At 43.5% G+C, this 18,298-nt stretch overlaps 3 protein-coding genes across 4 annotated transcripts; 1 reads left to right on the top strand and 2 right to left on the bottom strand.

The window, feature by feature from the left end:
* Positions 1-1,138: 1,138 nt before the first annotated feature.
* On the top strand, positions 1,139-12,715 carry LOC128253961 (serine-enriched protein). The gene is given in 11 exon segments (XM_052982693.1): positions 1,139-1,799; positions 3,815-3,994; positions 4,815-4,973; positions 5,314-5,352; positions 6,140-6,257; positions 6,316-6,647; positions 6,708-6,848; positions 7,057-7,107; positions 7,288-8,442; positions 8,444-8,631; positions 8,670-12,715. Coding segments are annotated over 10 exon segments (3,924 nt in total). The 5' UTR covers positions 1,139-1,799; positions 3,815-3,823; the 3' UTR covers positions 10,240-12,715.
* A 122-nt stretch (positions 12,716-12,837) lies between these two features.
* On the bottom strand, positions 12,838-14,973 carry LOC128253955 (alpha-amylase-related protein). Its single transcript, XM_052982684.1, is given in 3 exon segments — positions 12,838-13,740; positions 14,285-14,545; positions 14,547-14,973. Coding segments are annotated over 3 exon segments (1,482 nt in total). The 5' UTR covers positions 14,940-14,973; the 3' UTR covers positions 12,838-12,912.
* A 796-nt stretch (positions 14,974-15,769) lies between these two features.
* On the bottom strand, positions 15,770-18,247 carry LOC128253953 (sodium channel protein Nach). Of its 2 annotated transcripts, none has more exons than XM_052982681.1 (6): positions 17,598-18,247; positions 17,248-17,538; positions 16,492-16,940; positions 16,306-16,432; positions 16,147-16,250; positions 15,770-16,087 (listed from the first exon to the last, which is right to left on the bottom strand). In XM_052982681.1, the coding sequence occupies exons 1-6, from the start codon at positions 17,957-17,959 to the stop codon at positions 15,870-15,872; spliced, it is 1,551 nt and encodes a 516-aa protein (XP_052838641.1). In that variant the 5' UTR covers positions 17,960-18,247; the 3' UTR covers positions 15,770-15,869. The 2 variants fall into 2 exon arrangements, with proteins under 2 accessions (XP_052838641.1, XP_052838642.1); XM_052982682.1 differs by having other exon boundaries at positions 15,911-16,087; positions 16,151-16,250.
* Between the last annotated feature and the right edge of the window lie 51 nt (positions 18,248-18,298).

Here is an 18,298-nt window from a genome sequence, read left to right as displayed (position 1 = left end):
CGTCAGGACCCGGACCTATGGACCTCGTCCAGTCTGTGTCCTCACTTCTGACCCCTGACCACCGGCTGGGCTGCAGCTACCTGCCGCCGTCCGATCAGCCGCAAGATTTATGTCCGTTGCATCGCAGGGGGAGATATTTTTAGCCGGCATTGCGACAGTTTCCTTTTGCTTGGGGGAAGCAGCTGTAGCTGCGAAAGTAATTAATGATTCTGCGGCTGAAGATGCATTCGCTGGAGCAGAACGGAAGTTGGCGAACTCTGCAGATCACAGTGGGACGCACAAGAAGAGTGGGGCACAAATCACAGCGAAAATACCAGGTTTTTTCCGAACTGTTCAATTTGCACAAAATGGAACTTTATGTTAAATGTATACCTTAGTTTAAATCGTGAGTAATTTTTTCCGAACAATAATCCACAAAGTAAACTTATTCGAATTTCAAGTAAGATCATTTGCATTAACATTTAAATCATATTAACAAATTTATAAAATTAAAATTCAAATTTTTTTTTTTATTCACAGTCACTTGCAAAGAAAAATATGTTGATTAATGCTCAAGCTCACATCATTTATATATTGACTCTCACAATCTATCGCTATAATTTGATTTTGGATGTAAAAAAACACTTTTGTTATAAAAGTCCGACTTTTGTACTACCTGCAAAGGAAAGACTACTTATGGCAGAAACGGACGGATGGATGGACTGAGACGGACACACAGATATGGCTAGATAGACTCAAGAATATATACGTTTATACTATATAGGGTCGGAAATGAGTGAAACTATATAACCTTTTGCAATGGTATGAATATATACATAGCTACTTTTAATTCGCACGGTGTCAATAAAGTGATAATAATTTTTTAAATATATACTTTTACATGTTTATTATTTACGCTGCGTCACAAATGGTATTTTGTTGAAACTGTTTGTGCATAGCGTTCCACTTGAAAATATTTTGGGATTGCCTGTGTGGTCGGTGTTTTTTTTTCGAGTGCCTCAAGGGTTGCCACCGCACACCGAAAGCCGAAACCCTGGTAGCTAGTCCAGTGGCAAAAGGCGCCTGCAAAGCGCATGTCAAGTGGACCGATTGCCCAACTGTCAACTGTCAACTGTCAGTTGGAAAACTGTCAAATATTAGGCTTGGGCTTTGTTTATGTTTGCCGGCGCCTGCGCATCCGCGAGATAAACACGCAATGTGATGCAAACAAGTGGCTGTGGGCCACGTTGTGCTGGCCAGCAAAAAAAAGGGGTCCTGGGAGGTCTGAGGATATCCATGGCAGCGGATCGATTGGCGAGGGACATGCGCAGGACATGCTGAGTGGCCGAGGACTCCTCCTCAGATGTAGACACCAATATTTCGGCCAGAACGCTCCTGTGCCTCGTGGAAAACGGTTCATAATTCGTCCAGCTAAAACGCTTCTGCTTTCTGTGTGGATGTGAGTGTGCGTATTGGCCAAAGTAAAGGCCTGAGTAGAGAAAAATCAACTTATAGGCCATTAGCTTTCAGTACAGCACTTTAATTTTTGCATAGCAGAAACATAAGTTTTTTGAATTTTCAGCGAACCACATTTCGCTTTTTTCGCGCGTTTGTGTGAGTGGAAGGACGAGTGATTGTGTTCAGTGTCGCTTTTGTTGCCTTGGTTGCCTTACCAACACACGTACACACAAGTACACATCACACACGCACGCACACACACCGTCACCCTTGGAGAAAAGTGAAAGTGAGACGCCCCAGCGACCCGGAAATCGGACAGCTCGGTACTTTTCGCATTCGGCGCACAACTTGTCTTGAAAAAAGTTAGTGGAAAACCCCCAGATGCCAAAGTTTCAATAATTTTCCACACGTTAACCGAAATCTAATCAAATTTTACCCAATCCGACACCCTCCCCCCTAGACTTTCTCTTTTTTCTCTCTCTAATTTATTCGTGGCACATACAAAATTGTTTCCTTTCTTTTTGGCACACACTTATACACAGCACAGTTTTGGTATCCAACACCACCCCCCAACCCCCAAGCCCCTACCCCGCCCAACCCCTCTTTTAACCTTCAATTTCTGGCATGCTGTAAATTGTACTAAGGACACGAGCATTTTTCTTCAATTTTTTCTTACACTTTTTGTAAATATACCTTTTTTGGATGTCTTGGCAAGCGAATTTTTTGTATACGATTTTTCCTACTTTGCTCACTTTTGGAATTGCAGTCGAAATGATTTTATATTAAGTAAGCAAACGGATTTTCACCAATCCGTTGCAAAAACAAAAACTGTATGTGTAAAATTAAAATAATATATAAAATAAATATCTGAGGGAGAGGGACCAGAGACCGAATTCGCAGCCGCAACAGGTAAGTGTCAAGTGGGTGAGTTATACGTACGAGTAGAAAACTTTTGCAGCTAATTTTACTTTGATCGATATTTGATAATGAGCATACATACAGGTAATTTAAACTTTTCCCTGGGTAAACTTTACCAATTTTCGATGCATGTTCCTCACTGTGCAGAGCAAACTTTTGCCAAAGTGTGCAGCAATTTTCTGCATTGTCTAGAGAAACACCCCAAAACCAACCCCAATCACCCATCCAACCCACCGCCCCCTGGCAAGGCTGTAGCCACGCCCACCCTGATCTTTGTTGTTGTTTTGTGCGTAGCTGATTGTGACAGGACCTTGTCTGCTGCCATTTGAGGTTGCCTTTTACCTTTTACATTTGCCTTTTTGCCCGCCTTTATGGTAATTGTAATTTAGTTGTCATTTAACCGTGTTCAAGGACAAGTGCGGAGGCTGTGGCTTTTTCAAAGGGGCTTTTCGAGGCTTACCTTGGTCTGGTCTCCCGGGGGGTGGAAAGTATTGACTTAAAGTACGGGGAAGAGCAGGCGCAGACGCGTTTCCTGGGAACTGGCTGCTGGGTGGGGCTAGAAGTTGAAGTGAATTACAATTTAATTACCAGCAGGTCTCAAACGGCTTAATGCCGGGCTTTGTGGATAGAGCCTTGGATACTAAGGAATTTATTTATAGAAATTTCAATTACGCTCGAAAAGCGATGGCCTAGCAAGTCGACTTCGATGGAGTTTTTGTTAAAGATTACAATTGTTGCCACTTTTCAAACCAACACATCAGTTTGTACAGGTCAATAAGAATATCAACATATAAAAAATATTTAAGTTCATTATTTTTCCTAAAATCAATTATTTTTTTTTTTGAGTGTAGGCACAATAAAGACAGATAAATACAACATTTAGTCAATAATTTCAAAGTAGCTGTATTTAACTGTTTTTAAATTCTTGACTTGACGTCTTTACAAATAAATGATACTGTATTTAAAAATATTTAGATTTGTATAATGTAAAATTGTATTCATACAACAAACTAATTTATAAATCAATTTTATGGAAATAAATAAAATCACAATTGTGTAAAATTGTTTATGTATGCTGTGGGCAAAGATAAATAAATTATCTTAAGAAACATAAGGCAACGATCAGAGAATGGAACACATTAAAGAGAATTTTGGGCTTTAGACCATTAAATTCTCTTTAATTCTTAAACACTAAGAGACGCAAAAATTTGTACCGTAAATTTTTGTTGACATTCTCGGTCTTATCAGCAGAGAATATTGGCACAAAAAGAAATGTGTGATCGAAAAAAAAATGGACTTGCAAAGAGAAATTAATTCTCTACAGAATAAAGAGAATTTTGGGTTGAAGACAGTTAGATGCATGAAATAAAAACTTTAAATTCATAACGGTACTTTAAATAAAATGTAAGAGAACATTGCTTGTGAGAGCATTTTTATTGATTACGATCTATGATTGCAGTAAACCCAGATGCCCGAGGCTTTGATTCTACCCGGCATGGCTGACGCAGAGCCGGACCTCTCGACGTTCGAGAACAAGACGGGCCTGGCGGAGGACATGAAGTTCCTGGCCTCCATGCCCGAGCTGTGTGACGTAACCTTCCTGGTGGGCGACACCCGCGAACCCGTCTGCGCCGTCAAGGTTTGTGCTTTGTACCCCCTTATTTTTCTTTGTGTATTGTGTACTCACCAGTCGGCTCCCCTTTGGTCGCACTTTGTAATCAGGTCACTGCGTAATCGCCGCACGGGCCCTTTAAATAATTGACACCCCTTGCATAACTCCAGTGTTGGGATGCGTCTCCTGTTGAATAATCCCGGCGCTGAATAACTTCCCACTTAAACCCTTACACTGTTGCTGAAGCAAGGCAAAAGGGCGTCATCAATTTCGTGTATTTGGAAAAATTACAAAGTTTTTATTTGCCTTACCAATGTGGCTTTGAAAAAATATCTGAATGCAATGGGTCACAGAAATTATTTATTATTTCTTGTTGTGGTCTCAAAAGGTTAAAGCTTTCAAAATGATTTGCTGTTAAAATTACAAATATTTAAATTTAGTTTGAACATAAAATCGTACGACTTTAAATATCTAATATTTCGAATTTGACATGATTTAAAAGGTTTTTAAGCATTTAACATTACCGAAGCTAGAAACAAAATAAATGTTACTCAATAAAGTCAACTTTCACCAATTAATATATTAAAGCTTGTACAATTTAAATTTTGAACTAAGAAGTGAATGTACTTAACGAAACTACAATAATGAAAATGTATTTATAATTTAATTCAAACAATTTCCGATGTTATACAAGTACAAATATTAAGTAGCTCATGAAAATATTGAGTAACTTCAAATATGATTTCTTGCCCCGTCTTAAAACTATTTAAACGTAGTTTCGTATTTAATGTATGCACTAAATGTTCTGCCACTAAGTGATATTATTATGGTTTCCAATCCCATATAGGCTGTGCTGGCATCCCGCTCCCGTGTGTTTGCAAAAATGCTGTATGCTGCCCCCTCGCCCCAGCGGAAAAGGGAAACCTCCACCAAAGAGAACAAGCTGCGCCTCTTCCTGAAACGCTCCTCGGAGCCCCTGCTCAATCTGCAGAATGCCGCACAACAGGTTCGTATTCGCATATGTGTTCTATATATTCATCCATAATCGATTACCCAGCGGGGGGATTACGTGTGTGATGTGTGGTGTGGTGTGCCAGTGTGATTTTGCATTTTGCCAAGTGGGTGTGCATCAATGGGGCTATTTTCGTATCCAGCTATTCAGTTGCCTCCCCCTTTTTCCTCCTTTTTCCTACTTTTTTCCTTCTTTTGTGTGTAAATACACGTCGTGTGAACCAGTAAATTCCATTTAACTGATATCGATGTTCTTGTGCCTTTTCTGTTGTGACAACCATCATTCGTACTCGTACTCGTACTCGTTATCCCGCAACTCATATCCGTAATCATAGAGAACCGGTTTCACCCAACAATTAGCTCCGATACCCGAGGTAACCAAGCATCAAATACTGAATCCGTGCGTGTATGTGTATGTGTAACTGTAGCTGTTACTGTAACTGTGTGGGTGTTGTAATTATTAAAAGTCCTTTGATGTCCTTGCAAGCAGTACGATAAAGTTCAAAACGTTTCAAATGAGAAACTTTTCGATTGTATACTTATGAGTTTGTTTCTTTTAGGATCGTTAAATCTTTAAACTGTTTCTGTTCTTTTTTAAATGTTTGCTTACCTCCAAAAACATTAAAAACGTCGGTCATTCGTTTTAATAGATCTTGAAAACAATAATTAAATTTCTATGACAATTTTTTTGTGGGTGTGCTTACTTCTTAGAAACTATATACTTATCTATATGACTAGACTGAGTGTGCACTTAATGTATTGTCTTAATTTTGGCATACAGATAATTGGTTCGCGTGGCTTAGATGTAAATTTATACATCAAAAACTCTGTTATTTTCCCAGCTTCAATACCTAGTTCTTGTATGATTTACTTTTGATAACAATGTTTATTTACTGCTGTTCGTGTTAAAATAAAATATTAAATAATAATAAAATATTTCTTCAGAAATTACTTCCTGCTTTTAACATTTATTAGAGAGTAAGCTCCCTCTAACTTCTATCTGAGTTAAGATTTCACTTTGGGTTGCCTGATCCTCACTATTGGAATGCCTAAGAAAATTATACGCGCTGCACTTTTCTCTGCAAGCTTAGTTGCTAGTGAATTGTTAGTTTAAACATTATAATACTTCATATAAATGCTGACATTGATCTGTTGATTTAGCCTTCAGGTCAGCAGCATCAGACTTTGATCATTGAGGAATTCGAACCGGATGTTTTCCGCCAACTGATTGAGTATATCCACACGGGTTGTGTGACCCTGCAACCTCGTACGCTTCTAGGTAAATTTTGACTGACACAAGTGTTAGTATGAAAACTAATAGAGCTATTTGCTTTCAGGTGTCATGAATGCCGCTGACTATTATGGCCTGGAGGAACTACGTCGCGCCTGTGCAGGATTTGTGCAGTGCTGCATCAATGTGGACACTGTATGCGCGTTGTTGGCCTCCGCCGAGCGTTATATCCAGTACAAGTGCACCAAGACCTTGGTGCAAAAGGTCCTGGAGTTTGTGGATGAGCATGGCACGGAGGTGCTGAACCTGGGCAGCTTCACACTGCTGCCACAGCACGTGGTGCGACTGATTTTGGCCAGGGAGGAGCTGCGGGCCGACGAATTCACCAAGTTCCAGGCGGCATTGATGTGGAGCAAGAAGTACTATGACAACAATCCGGTAAAGGATGAGGTCTCCTTGAACATCAGGGCTTTATTTATCCGAGCTCTTACCCCACAGAATATCGACATAAAGGAGATCCTGGGCACTTTCTGCGAGTACATCCAGTTCCACAAGATCCCCGCCAATGTGCTGATGCGGGAGATCCATCCGCTGAATCTCGTGCCCTATGCCATCATCATGAACGCGCTGGCCTATCAGGTGGGTTGCACTGTGCTTCTCGATTGATTTGCGTTGCTTCCTTGGTGTTTAACTCAGTCACTCACGCCTTCATCTGTCCATCTATCTGTCCGCCTGCCTATCTGTCTATCCGTCCATCGAACCATGCAACTAACCGCCAACCGCCAACCGCCTCCATTCCATCCATCCATCCTGTTGTCCCCTTTATGTCTGATTCTACACTTTGCAGGCAGACCCAGAAAGCATCGACCCCGGAAAGCTGTCTCCCAACTCTAGCCGAGTGAGGCGGGCGCGCCAGAACCAAGGTCGCTCCATGTCGGTCCAGAGCTCGCTGGACCCCTACGGCTCGAACACCACGCTCAGCTCCAGCGGCAGCAGCGACCCCACGAGTGGTCCCCATCACAGCAACTAACATAAGTTGAACGGCCCCTCCTCCTCCTCGTCGTCGCAGCAGCAGCAGCAGCTGCACGGCCACCACCGCCATCGCCACCACCACCAGTCGCTGCCGAAGATCCGCAAGGCCAAGTCGCAGTCCTTCCGCACGCGACGCAGTCCCTCGGAGCGGCGAAGTCCCAGCACGAATGCCCCCAATCTCACGCTAAACACCAGTTTGAACTCTGGCAATGGCGGCGGCGAAAAGAAGCGGAGTCCTCTAACGCCCAAAAGTCCAGTGATGCCGTTGCCGGAGTCCAAGAGTCCGGGTAGCAGCACATCGCTTTCGCGCCAGGGAACTCTGAGGGCCTCGAATCGGCGAAAGAACAGCGGACAGCTCTCCATTTCCCTGGGCACTCAGGGCAGGCGAAGTCCCGTGGGTCTCAACGATCGCAGTCCCCAGGGGCGACGCAGTCCGCTCTTTCCAAACAGTGCTGGCGGGCTGAGATCACCATGCGACCCGATGACCAGTCCCACGGTGCGAAGTCCCACTGGCGAGCCGCGTAAGAGTAGTCCCACCTTTAGTGTGCACACACAGGAGCGTCGCTCGCCACTGGGCGCAGTGGCTCCCACGGATTTTGGCTGTCAATTCGGATTGCCGGGCACGCACCGCAGGAGCCCCACATCCACGGTTCATGTGCAGGACATGGCCACGGAGCCGGAAGAGGCTGGCTTTGTGGGCCTCAAGCGGCCCTCGATAAGTCTCTTCACACCCATTTACTTTGCCAGCGAGAAGCGCTCGCCCATGGGTCCCATACCACCCATAACCGTCTCGAATCCCGCCGAGACCTACAAGGAGGCGGCGGAGGCGGCTGCCCGGGAGAAGGAGCGGGAGCGGGAGAAGGAGGCAGCCCAGCCGCAGGAGAAGAAGAGCGTGATGCGTGAGATTCTGGCCTTTGTGCGTAAGCCATCGAAGCACTTGAGCAGTCGGACCAACCGCTTTGCCAACGCTTTCACACGCGCCGAATCGGGTTCCTCTGGTGGCCCGCTAATCCGACAGAGCACGTTCTCCGCCAGTCCAGCCGCCTCCTCGACGGCGGCCAAGAGTGCTGTGCAAAAGCAAATGTCCGAGGTGGGCTTCGAGCCCAAGATATCGCAGAAGTTCACCCACTACGCCAAGATGTCCCTGCGGCTGAGGCGATCCACCAAGCGCGACGAGGAGGAGAAAAAGCAGAGCTCGGCAGGCGGGCTCGAAGAGGCCCAGTGCGGACCTGAGCCAGGCCAATGCGGAGCACCAACAGGTAGGTGGATCGGATGAGCTGCCCTTCGAGCTGGCCAATGTGCACTTCGAAAAGGTAGGTGAGTCCTATATCAAGCATGAGCGGCTACGCGAGCTCCAAGAACCGGAAGTCGAAAAGGAGATCGAACGGGAGCAGGCAACGGAAATGGCAGGCGAAACGGAAACGGAAGCAAAGAAGCGGAAGTGGAGGTGGAGCAAACCGATGCAGCCATGGCGCTGTTCGTGGAGGAGGTCACCAATTCGCTGAAAGTGGTGGCCCTGAATGGCGAAGGCGGAGCAGCCGCTGTACACCACTTCACGCGTCGCTCGGAGAGCCGGGAGCCCATAGAGCCGCGGATTAGCGAGGAACGGGAGTCGGACTCCAACGATCTGATGATACCCGACGAGATGCGCGCCGAGTTGGTAGAGATCTTGAAGGCCTACGCCCCAGAACCAGTTTATGTGAATCTGCAGGCACTGCGGCGGGAAACGGAAGATGCGGACCTGGCCGTCGCCCAGGCTGAGGCTGCAGTCTTGGCGGCGGCCTTGGTGGCCGAGCCCCTCAAGAAGCCGCTGCAGTGTCCTACCATCGAGTTTGAGCCGCCCTCGCGCCGCTCCTCCTTCGACCCCCCCCGCTCGCCCTTCCTCGAGCAGCTGCGCAGTCCCGGCGTGGACACGGAAACCGATTTGATCAATCTCCAACGGCTCGACTCTGGCGGCGACAGCTTCGACCTGGTCGAGAGCAAGTGGAGCAAGTCCAGTCGCGGCGAGTCCAGTTTCGATTGCCCCTACTCCTCCAGGGACACCAGCTTTGATGTCTCCATTTCGCGCTATCAGTCTACCAGTTACGAGGATCAGACCTCCAGTTTTGAGATTGTCGATACGGATGAGAAGGGCGCTCAGGGAGCTCAGGGCGGTAGAAGGGCCGTCGACCTGCGCAAGAGCTCCATTGAGCTGGTCGATGCGGAGACCTTCCAAAGGTCGGGCTCCTCCTGCGGCGGTCGCAAGTCCTCGCTGGAGACCCACTTTGACTACACGCCCACCGATGGTCGCTCGCCCAGCCTCCCATTTCCGGCCATGAGCAAGAAGCAGCGAACGGAGAACTTCCGTCAGCTGCATGTGTCCCAGTTCAGTGCCTTTTCCCGGGCACGCAGTCCGCTCTCCCAGCAGACATCCTCGAACTATAGCTCCAGGGACAGCTACGATTCGAGTGGCTCGTATCCGCATGGCTACGGCTATCCGCCGGAGCCGCAGAAATCTCCGTACGGCGATCCCAGTCGCAAGCACTTTCCGCTGACGGTGCGGCAGAAGAGTAGGGCGGAGGAGGAGGAGCGTGAGGTGCGCACCTTCCTCTGCACGGACCAGAGATGTGCCTCGATCTTCGAGCCGCGTCCCAGCTCCGTGCTCACCCAGCAGCTGTCCACCGGGTCAATGTCCACCCCGTCGGGCTATACAAATGGTACACCCCGGGTGCTTTTTGGACCCGTACCGCTTGCCCATCCTGGACCGCTCTCCTCCACCTGCGGCGGTGGCGGCGGCGGCGGTGGCTTCTCTAGCGGCAGCGAGTTCGAGCCACCGTCGCCGAGACGAGCGGCCAGTGCCTCGCCCAAGCACACCTTCACGTTCCGCATCGTGATGAAGAAGGTGGACAGCTCGCCGGAGGCCCTGTGCCCGGAGCGGCATCGATCGAGGATAATAGATAGGTACAGAAGGCGCGACAGTCGCCGCAAGCGAATCCATGATGCTGGGAAGAGCTTCTAGGGGGAGCAGTAGGGCGCAAATAGAGTGGCCACCAGTGATGGGTAAAGTACTTAGATAGGAAATCAAACACACTCAGAAAACCAGCGAAAACCAAAGTGACCCAAGAAGTATCTAAAATAACTACATTTCAGGAACAATGATCTAAAAAGTGACTAAATAGACAAAAACCATCTAAAATAAGGACCTAATAAAGTACATTTCAACACTTTTTAGTTCATCTTCCTAAAATGCAAGTAAAAAATGGAAGTTAAGTGCAAAAAGTATCATTCTTGGAACAATGAAAGTGTCGAATTGAACTAAAGTGGCCTAAAATAAGGCCCAGTTTCGAAACTTTTTGGTCATTATTCCTAAAAAGTAAGTCATTTTAATCCTGTTCGGTACATTTTGGTGCTTTGATGTTTTATAACTACATGAAGAGCCAAGTAAAAGAAATCAAAATAACGCAAATTAGCTTAACCAAATAAATAAACTTAACAATAAACTGCCTTTTAGACCCTTACCGAGGGTACAATACAATACTCTTTCAACAAATATTCGAATACTCATACCATAAAGAATATATCTCAAAACGAATCAAATTCTGTAAAATAAAAGCCATAAAGTCCTGCAAATCCTAAATATTAATGCTCATTGCTAAGGAAGACAACAACACTTACTCTACAAAAACATTTTGATGTTCAATATATGGTAAAAGAAATAACACGTTTTAAAACCGAATGAATCTAAGTACCTGTAACTAAATAATTTGTTTTTAATAGTCAGTTGAAAAATAAAGTTATTTGTATAGCAATACAGGTAATAAATGTTTAGCTAGGTAACCAAAATATATAATTCCCATCACTGGTACCTCGTACCCCAAAAACACAGGTGAACCTCATGAAATACTCGCGGCAATCTATTGATATCTCCACGATACGCATATATTTTTGACAATCTCAGTGTGGCATCTATCGAGAACCTCTAGCAATCGCAACCTCTTTAGGGTTAAGGATAACACCGAACTGCTGGCGTTTGGTAATCAAACTTTATAAAATGGTTCTGGTTTTTAGGCCGTTTCAAAAGCTCTCTACCAAAGGCGTAAACTTTGGCCGACCGAAGTCGGTCTACACTTATGATCTCTGCTGATTTGTCAAGCAACCCAACTCATTGGATCCACGGCTACAAATAGCCAGCCGTGGATGATATTAAATATATATTGTACATTCTAAATAATTAACAAACTTATACGCAACAATAATTCCTCCCACGATTTACCTGACTACTATTTAACGACAAACAATAGATCAAAAGTTTATATGTATACATGTGCATACGAGTTCAAACTTCGATGTTGTAATTAATGTGGCAACCAAAAACCAAAAAACTGAAAATCGAAATCAGAAAGAGAGAATATTCTAAGTATTTGTGCATTTTTACGTGGTTCCTGTTATATAGCTATATATATATATATATAGTAGATATATGCGCAGTCAAGCGCAAGTATTACAAATTTTTGATGGCAAAATATAATCGATATACATTGTATGTTTCTAAGGAACCTAAGAAATATTTAATTCTAAATGTAACCGAACTGCGCTGCTATTGCAAAGAGTCAGAAACGTTTTTCTAGATAATCTCCTAAGACTAAGATCAGAGCAAAATAATGCGCATACAAGAATGTGTGTGTGCGCATGTTTGTATATTAAAGCTGGATTTGGGGCCGTACTTAAATCTTAACAATGTAAGAAAGCATTAACTTTTGTGCCGCAAAAAAAAATGAAGATGAGAAGTGAAAAATATCGCATTATCAAATTAATATTTAGTGTTAAACTTTGAGCAACATTTTTGGATTCTATGTTTGTCAGTTAAAAACAAAGGAACCCTAAACCGTAAATTTAAGTGGAGTATCCAACAAATCATAATTTACAAAGTATACACATTGTATGTAATACTCGTTGGCTTTTTAGCAAATTACTCGTAAGCCGAAAGATATCAGCATTTTACAGGTAATTAAGCATCATAAGCATTTAATTCCAAGTTAAGATGGTAGCTAATCCTAGCGATAACCAGTCGACATCTCGGATCCGGAGCCCCCTTCGATCCAGGACTACGCACTACACTCGTAACTAATCGGAATGCCAGTAGAAACGTTGATATTTTGATTTGTAGTTGCTTGTTTTGAAACTAACCAACACAGTCGCTGACCAAATCGCTTGAGCAATTACTTATTTTTGATCGATTGCGCCTCTGAATGCTTGCGAGAGGTACGGAGTTTGTAGCGACTTGAATCCTGGCCAGTGCAACAGCCAACTACAATTTCACAATGCCAACTTCTTCTATTTTCAGGGCGAGTTTACGTTTACAGTGTGCCAGCTGGATCGAATGTGGATTTGGCCCCGGGATTTTAAGCCCAAGCCCATACGTTATTAGGCATTTTAATTCAGAGTATGTCGTTGTCGTGGCGTTTGTTACACTAAGTCCAGTTCCAGTTGCAGTTCCAGTTCCAATTCGAATCGAATCGAATTAATGTCTTACTTTGCATTGTACTGTTGTACTATATTGTTGCCGCTGCTCACATATTATGCATACTCGAATAGTTAGAGCTAAAACCTCCATACATTATGTGCGTTCGTTTTTATTGTAATTTGAGACAACAAATAAAGCCCAGATTTCTGTGTTACCTAATTAATTTACTTAAACTTTGGCATCCACATGGAGAGCCATCATGCCATCGAAGTCATCGGCTCCGATGTGGATGTAGCCGTAGCCATTGTCCTTCACCGTCACCGATTTGCCGGTGCAGGAGCCATTGATCAGGCTGCCGGAGATCACGTCGCAGTACTCGCCGGCGGGCAGGCAGGTGTTCAGCTCCTGCGACAGGTCGTACTGGTTGTTGTTGACCGCCAGGAAGCCCTTGTTGCCGCGGCAGAAGGAGATCTGGCTGTCGCCATTGTCCCACCATTCGGCCATCTCCGTGTCACGTACGGCATTCTTAAAGCCCACCATCGCGTAGATCTGGCGCCAGCGATGCTCGCAGATCCAGCCATTCACACAGGCTCCGTCCTCATCGAACTCCGGCGAGATAATCCTCTCCTGCGCATCCTGCGGCGGCGGAGTGTCATGGTCATCGAAGGCAAAGGAGCTCATCACGCGGCTGATGCCATACGGATAGGCCAAGTGGAAGGCGGTGGCCATCTTGTACTGCCTGGGCGACTTGTAGTTCAGCACGGCTCCCGCATCGCGCTGGTTGTCGTGGTTGTCCACAAAGGTCAGGGCCTGACCCGAGGGAAGGAATCCCCAGCCGGTGCCCCAGCTCTGCAGCCACCTCAAGGCGTTGTTGCCACGGAAGGCGTTGCCGATCTCCTCGGAGAAGCGGAACTCGGTGACGGCACCCAGATCCTTGTACTCATCACGGGACACGGTCTCGTGGCCATGGTCGATGACCTCCTGGAAGATGAAGGGGCGGGCGTTGTGGGGGAAGCCGTGATCGGTGTTCAGGTCGCTCAAACTGCGGTAGATGTACTGCAATTAAAAAAAAAAACATTACCAATCAGGTTTTATTTAACAGCACTAGTTTTTTGCAGCTATGTAAGGTTAAAGGTGATACTTCTTGTAAGTTTTTACGTAAGCTAAAATTCGCAAAAAAAGGTACAAAACATTGTTTGCCAGAATAAATACCTGGGTAAGATACACCATTTTTTAAGTATAAGGTAAAACGTGAAAAAGGTAAATGCTTAGTGAATTGCATGCTCCAAATATTAAAAGTATTTTAACTAATGTGAAAAATGTAATATTTAAAATAAAATGGGACCTACTACTAATAAGGTTTAAATTAAAAATACATTTTCAGATATTAACCCCACTCCGAAAATGGTCAAATATTAAAACATGATTAATATTTACATAACTAGTTAAAATTGCATAATCGATGATAATTAAAACGAAAAACATTTAAAATGAGTATGAAATACTTGAATTTGTTACGTTTTTTTTCCAGTGTACATAGGTTGGTATTTGTATCTAGTTACTCACCAACCCAGCTTAACAGAGAAACACGCAAACTCACCTCCAGATCCTCCGAAGCCATGTGCTTGGCGGCATCCACTCGGAATCCGGCCACACCCAGTTCGATGAGGTGATCGAGGAACTCGATAAGCTTGCTCCTAACCCAATCGCTGCTCTGGTCCAGATCCTTGAGGCCAACCAGCTCGCACTGCTGCACCTGGAAGCGATTGTTCCAGTCGGTGATCTCGCAGCTGGGGTGGAAGTCCTGGGCCGAGAAGGGAACTCCCGGGAAGGATTTCTTGCTGGGCTCCGCCTCTGTGCCAGGCTGTGCCAATGGCCACGCCATCAAAATCTCCGGACATGTGGTTCAAGAGCACATCCACGTAGATGCGAACACCCACTTCGTTGCAGCGACGCACCATGTCACCGAACTCCTCCTCATTTCCCGAGCGAGTGGTCAGCTTGTAGGAGATGGGCTGGTACCTTTCCCACCAGGGACGACCCGCCGAAATGATGTTCTCATTCACGGGGCTCACTTGCACTCCGGCAAATCCCCGCGGTGCCAGGAAACTCTCACACTCCTCGGCGATGTCCGACCACTTCCATTCGAACAGGTGGACGATGGTGTTGCGATTGCCCCACCAATGGGGATTGTGCTGGGCCAGCGAAAGGCTGCCCGCCAGGCAAAGCGTCAGGGCCAATGCGAACTTGAACATGACCGTAAACTGTAGGCAATCTTTGAAACAAAATCCCCTTTTATACCCCACGGGTATCAAATCTTATCGCGGATTTGCTTCGCTTGGGTCCGATTTACGACTAGCAGATGGTCGCCTTTTGATTGGGGGGCAGATTTACAATGGCCATCGGCTGACCTATGGCAATACGAGATAGTGGGGCAGATTTTTGCAAGTATCTTCGCTTTCCCAGAAGTTCATGAGACACGATGATTAGATTTGTGAGTGCATGAGATAAAGTTGCTGTTTGTTACTTTGTTTCACTTAAGTCAAAATATACACTCGTTAAAATAAAAATTCCATTTCTAATATTATATTGAACATAAATGTCATTAAATATATATAATATCATAATATCATAAATGATATATATATAATATCATTTTGATAAAATAATTTTAAATTAAAATTTTATTATGATCAAACTTAATTTCTCAAAAAAAAATAAATTTATGTTTTCAAATATTAACTTTATATTATCTATATCCTTAAAGCTTAATTCCTAGAACTCAATTTTCGAATATATTAGCACTCAAACATCTAGAAAGACATAAAAATCATTTTGAGAAAAAAATGTATTTAGCTATTAACAATATTGATTTAAAACGACATTTTAATATAAACAATTTTAAAAATGAAATAAAATTTTCCAAGAGATCCAATGGATTTTTTCGAATATTATCTTGATTTCATTAAGATCGAAATTTTGGTTTTCAATCTTAATTCTTAGAAATCGATTTTTAAATAAAAAAGTTTTTAATTGTTTTTAATTGAATTGTTTACTTTAGCAAAACATATATACCCATCTAACTGAATAAATAAGCAAGTTCATTCGCGCGCCGTATGCCGCTTGAAATCGATTTTATTGCCCTTATTTATGACAATATTTTTTTGCATTTTGCCATCGGGTGATTACGATTTGTGAATTATGAAAACTGATTTCTGGTGTTTACTGTGCATGTCATTTGCTTTGGGCCGGGCGAACTTTGGTACCTTATTGAGCATCTTGTTGCGTGTTTCACATTCCATTATATAGTTCTTGCGGAGGATTACTGTAAAGTAGTAGATAATCTCCACCACCGACAGCATACTCATGCCCACAAAGAGACTAAAGGCGCTGCCCAGGTTAGCTAAAGAAAAGGTAACTTTATAAGTTAAGAAATTGCTGTGTTAAATGAAATACACGTACAAACCAAAGTAACCATATTGGAAAGCAAATCTCGACGTAGGCGACGATAGCTAAAGGAATTGATAAAGACATGCAATATACCATCATTTTTGGCAAGGCCTGAGCTGAAATCAAAGATAATTTTATACTTTTTCAGTGAAGAAGTATTTGGTTACCTACTAGAACTTATCCGCAACTGGCATATTGAGTTCGAGGGGAAAATTGGTTACCTGCACATCGTAATCAAGGTGTTCACAAGCAAGTGGACAATCGCACTGTGTGCTCTTTTTTCTGGTAATAATATTTTCTAAAAATAAAGTGTTAAATTTATTGTTATTGTATAATCGAAACCAATAAATCACCCACCAAAATTATCAATTAGACAGGGAATATCCCTGAAGGTACAAATCCGATCTGTGGTTCTATTAAAGTCAAAGAAGTACGTGTGACAGCCGCAGAACTTGACCATATTTGTGACCCTACAATTTAGCTCGCAATTGGGGTAAACATAATCCGGAAAGTATCGCAGTGGGAACTCGTTCTGAAAAACGCAATTTCTCTCCTCAATCGTTAAAGCTTTGACAGCCGTCGAACAAAATGTTTCTTGAGGTCTGAGAGCAGCAAAAGTTTCTGTATTAAAGGCTACAAATTTTGCAGCAGCATGGGCACTGGGAAAAGCATCAACTTCCTGGATTAGCAGCTTTACGCCATAGGAATAGGATTGCACTGGATCGTAGCTGTCATCCTTGTACCGAACAATAACTGAAAGTCCATTTTTAAAACCTCCTTTGGCTCGTTCCGCTGTGAAGTTGAGACTGTACAAAAAATTGTTAAATGAAATATTTAAATGATTTTTCAGGGATTTATTTATTGACTGTTTTCTGATTAAATTTAATCTTTCACAAAGTAATTATTATTGTTTTGAATCAATAAATTACTCAAAAAAATTATTATTATTATTTTTCTAAACAAAAATTTTTGCTCGTAGTCGCAAATCATTTTTTTTTTAGCAAATCAAGACGAACAAAAAAAAAACCCTAAAATCTGGGTTTACAATTTTTATTTTTTATTTTCATTAAATATCCTTTGATGATTTTAGTCCCTGTGATATTGTTAACTCACCCCTTCTGTCGTAAATTGAACGAACAACAGTGACCGAAAAAAGTCTTGGACAGCTGGAAAATCTGCGAACAATCCAATATTTCACCATTGAATCGACAGCGATAGAGAATCTCATTGCAATCCCAACGTAGGTGTTCCACAAACTGTTGAATTGTCAAATTGTTGATATAGATCAAGGTCTCCATTTGTTCAATATCCTGGGCAGTATAACGTTCATCATCCAGCATAAAACCGTAGAAAATGTGAAGTTTCCGAAGAATGCCACTTAAATCGGATCCTTTTGGTAGTTGTCTGTTAGAATTAAATACATTCAAAATTAAGGAAAATATTTTCAAGTAATTTCCACCCACATAGTTTTTAAGAAAGCCTTTGATTTCTGCATATTGAAAAGCACATCGGGACAAATGGTGACTGGTGGAAAGTAGAGATTGCTGACAGGCGTGTGATCACTTTCCACATTCATTCTCGTGGGACTACTGCGGTAGTCCATGTAGAAGGTGTGCGCCATAACCACAGCACAACAGAACATCACCAGCGAGATCAACAGCCATACTAGATGCACTATTTTGTTGGTATCCTCGTCGCGGGTGTATCTCAATCCATGGATACTGCTGGTGGCACAGAAGTCACCCCAAGTGCGTCGAAGGGAGCCCACCAAAGGAGACACTTTCAGATCCACTTGGTCCGGGCTCAGCTCCTCTTCGTGACCCATTTGAAAAGCCAACTGAAGGCTTTTGCTTTGGTACACGCACTTTAATATATGGCTTAGAAAAGATGGTTCACTTGATATCCTGACAAGTGCTTATTATTAACGAATTAGGATTCGAGGGTGAGGGAGTCGTCAAAGAACGTTTAACATACAGTTTTGGGAGTACTTAAGCTTTGGTATTGCAGCGATTTCAATTGTATCATATAGAGGTTCTTTAGAAATTTGGGCCAAATTATAAGAATACAAAAAAAAAAACAATTTACGAATAAAATAAAAGGTCGCATGTTGGTTGTTTCTTAGCTTTTTGTAGACCAATTCGCAAAAGAGGCAAAATTTCTGTAA

This window comes from Drosophila gunungcola (assembly GCF_025200985.1).
Source record: "Drosophila gunungcola strain Sukarami chromosome 2R unlocalized genomic scaffold, Dgunungcola_SK_2 000004F, whole genome shotgun sequence".
In the NCBI taxonomy this organism is placed as follows: domain Eukaryota; kingdom Metazoa; phylum Arthropoda; class Insecta; order Diptera; family Drosophilidae; genus Drosophila; species Drosophila gunungcola.
Note: the sequence above shows the minus strand (reverse complement) of the source record. Positions and strands in the feature narration are given on the sequence as shown.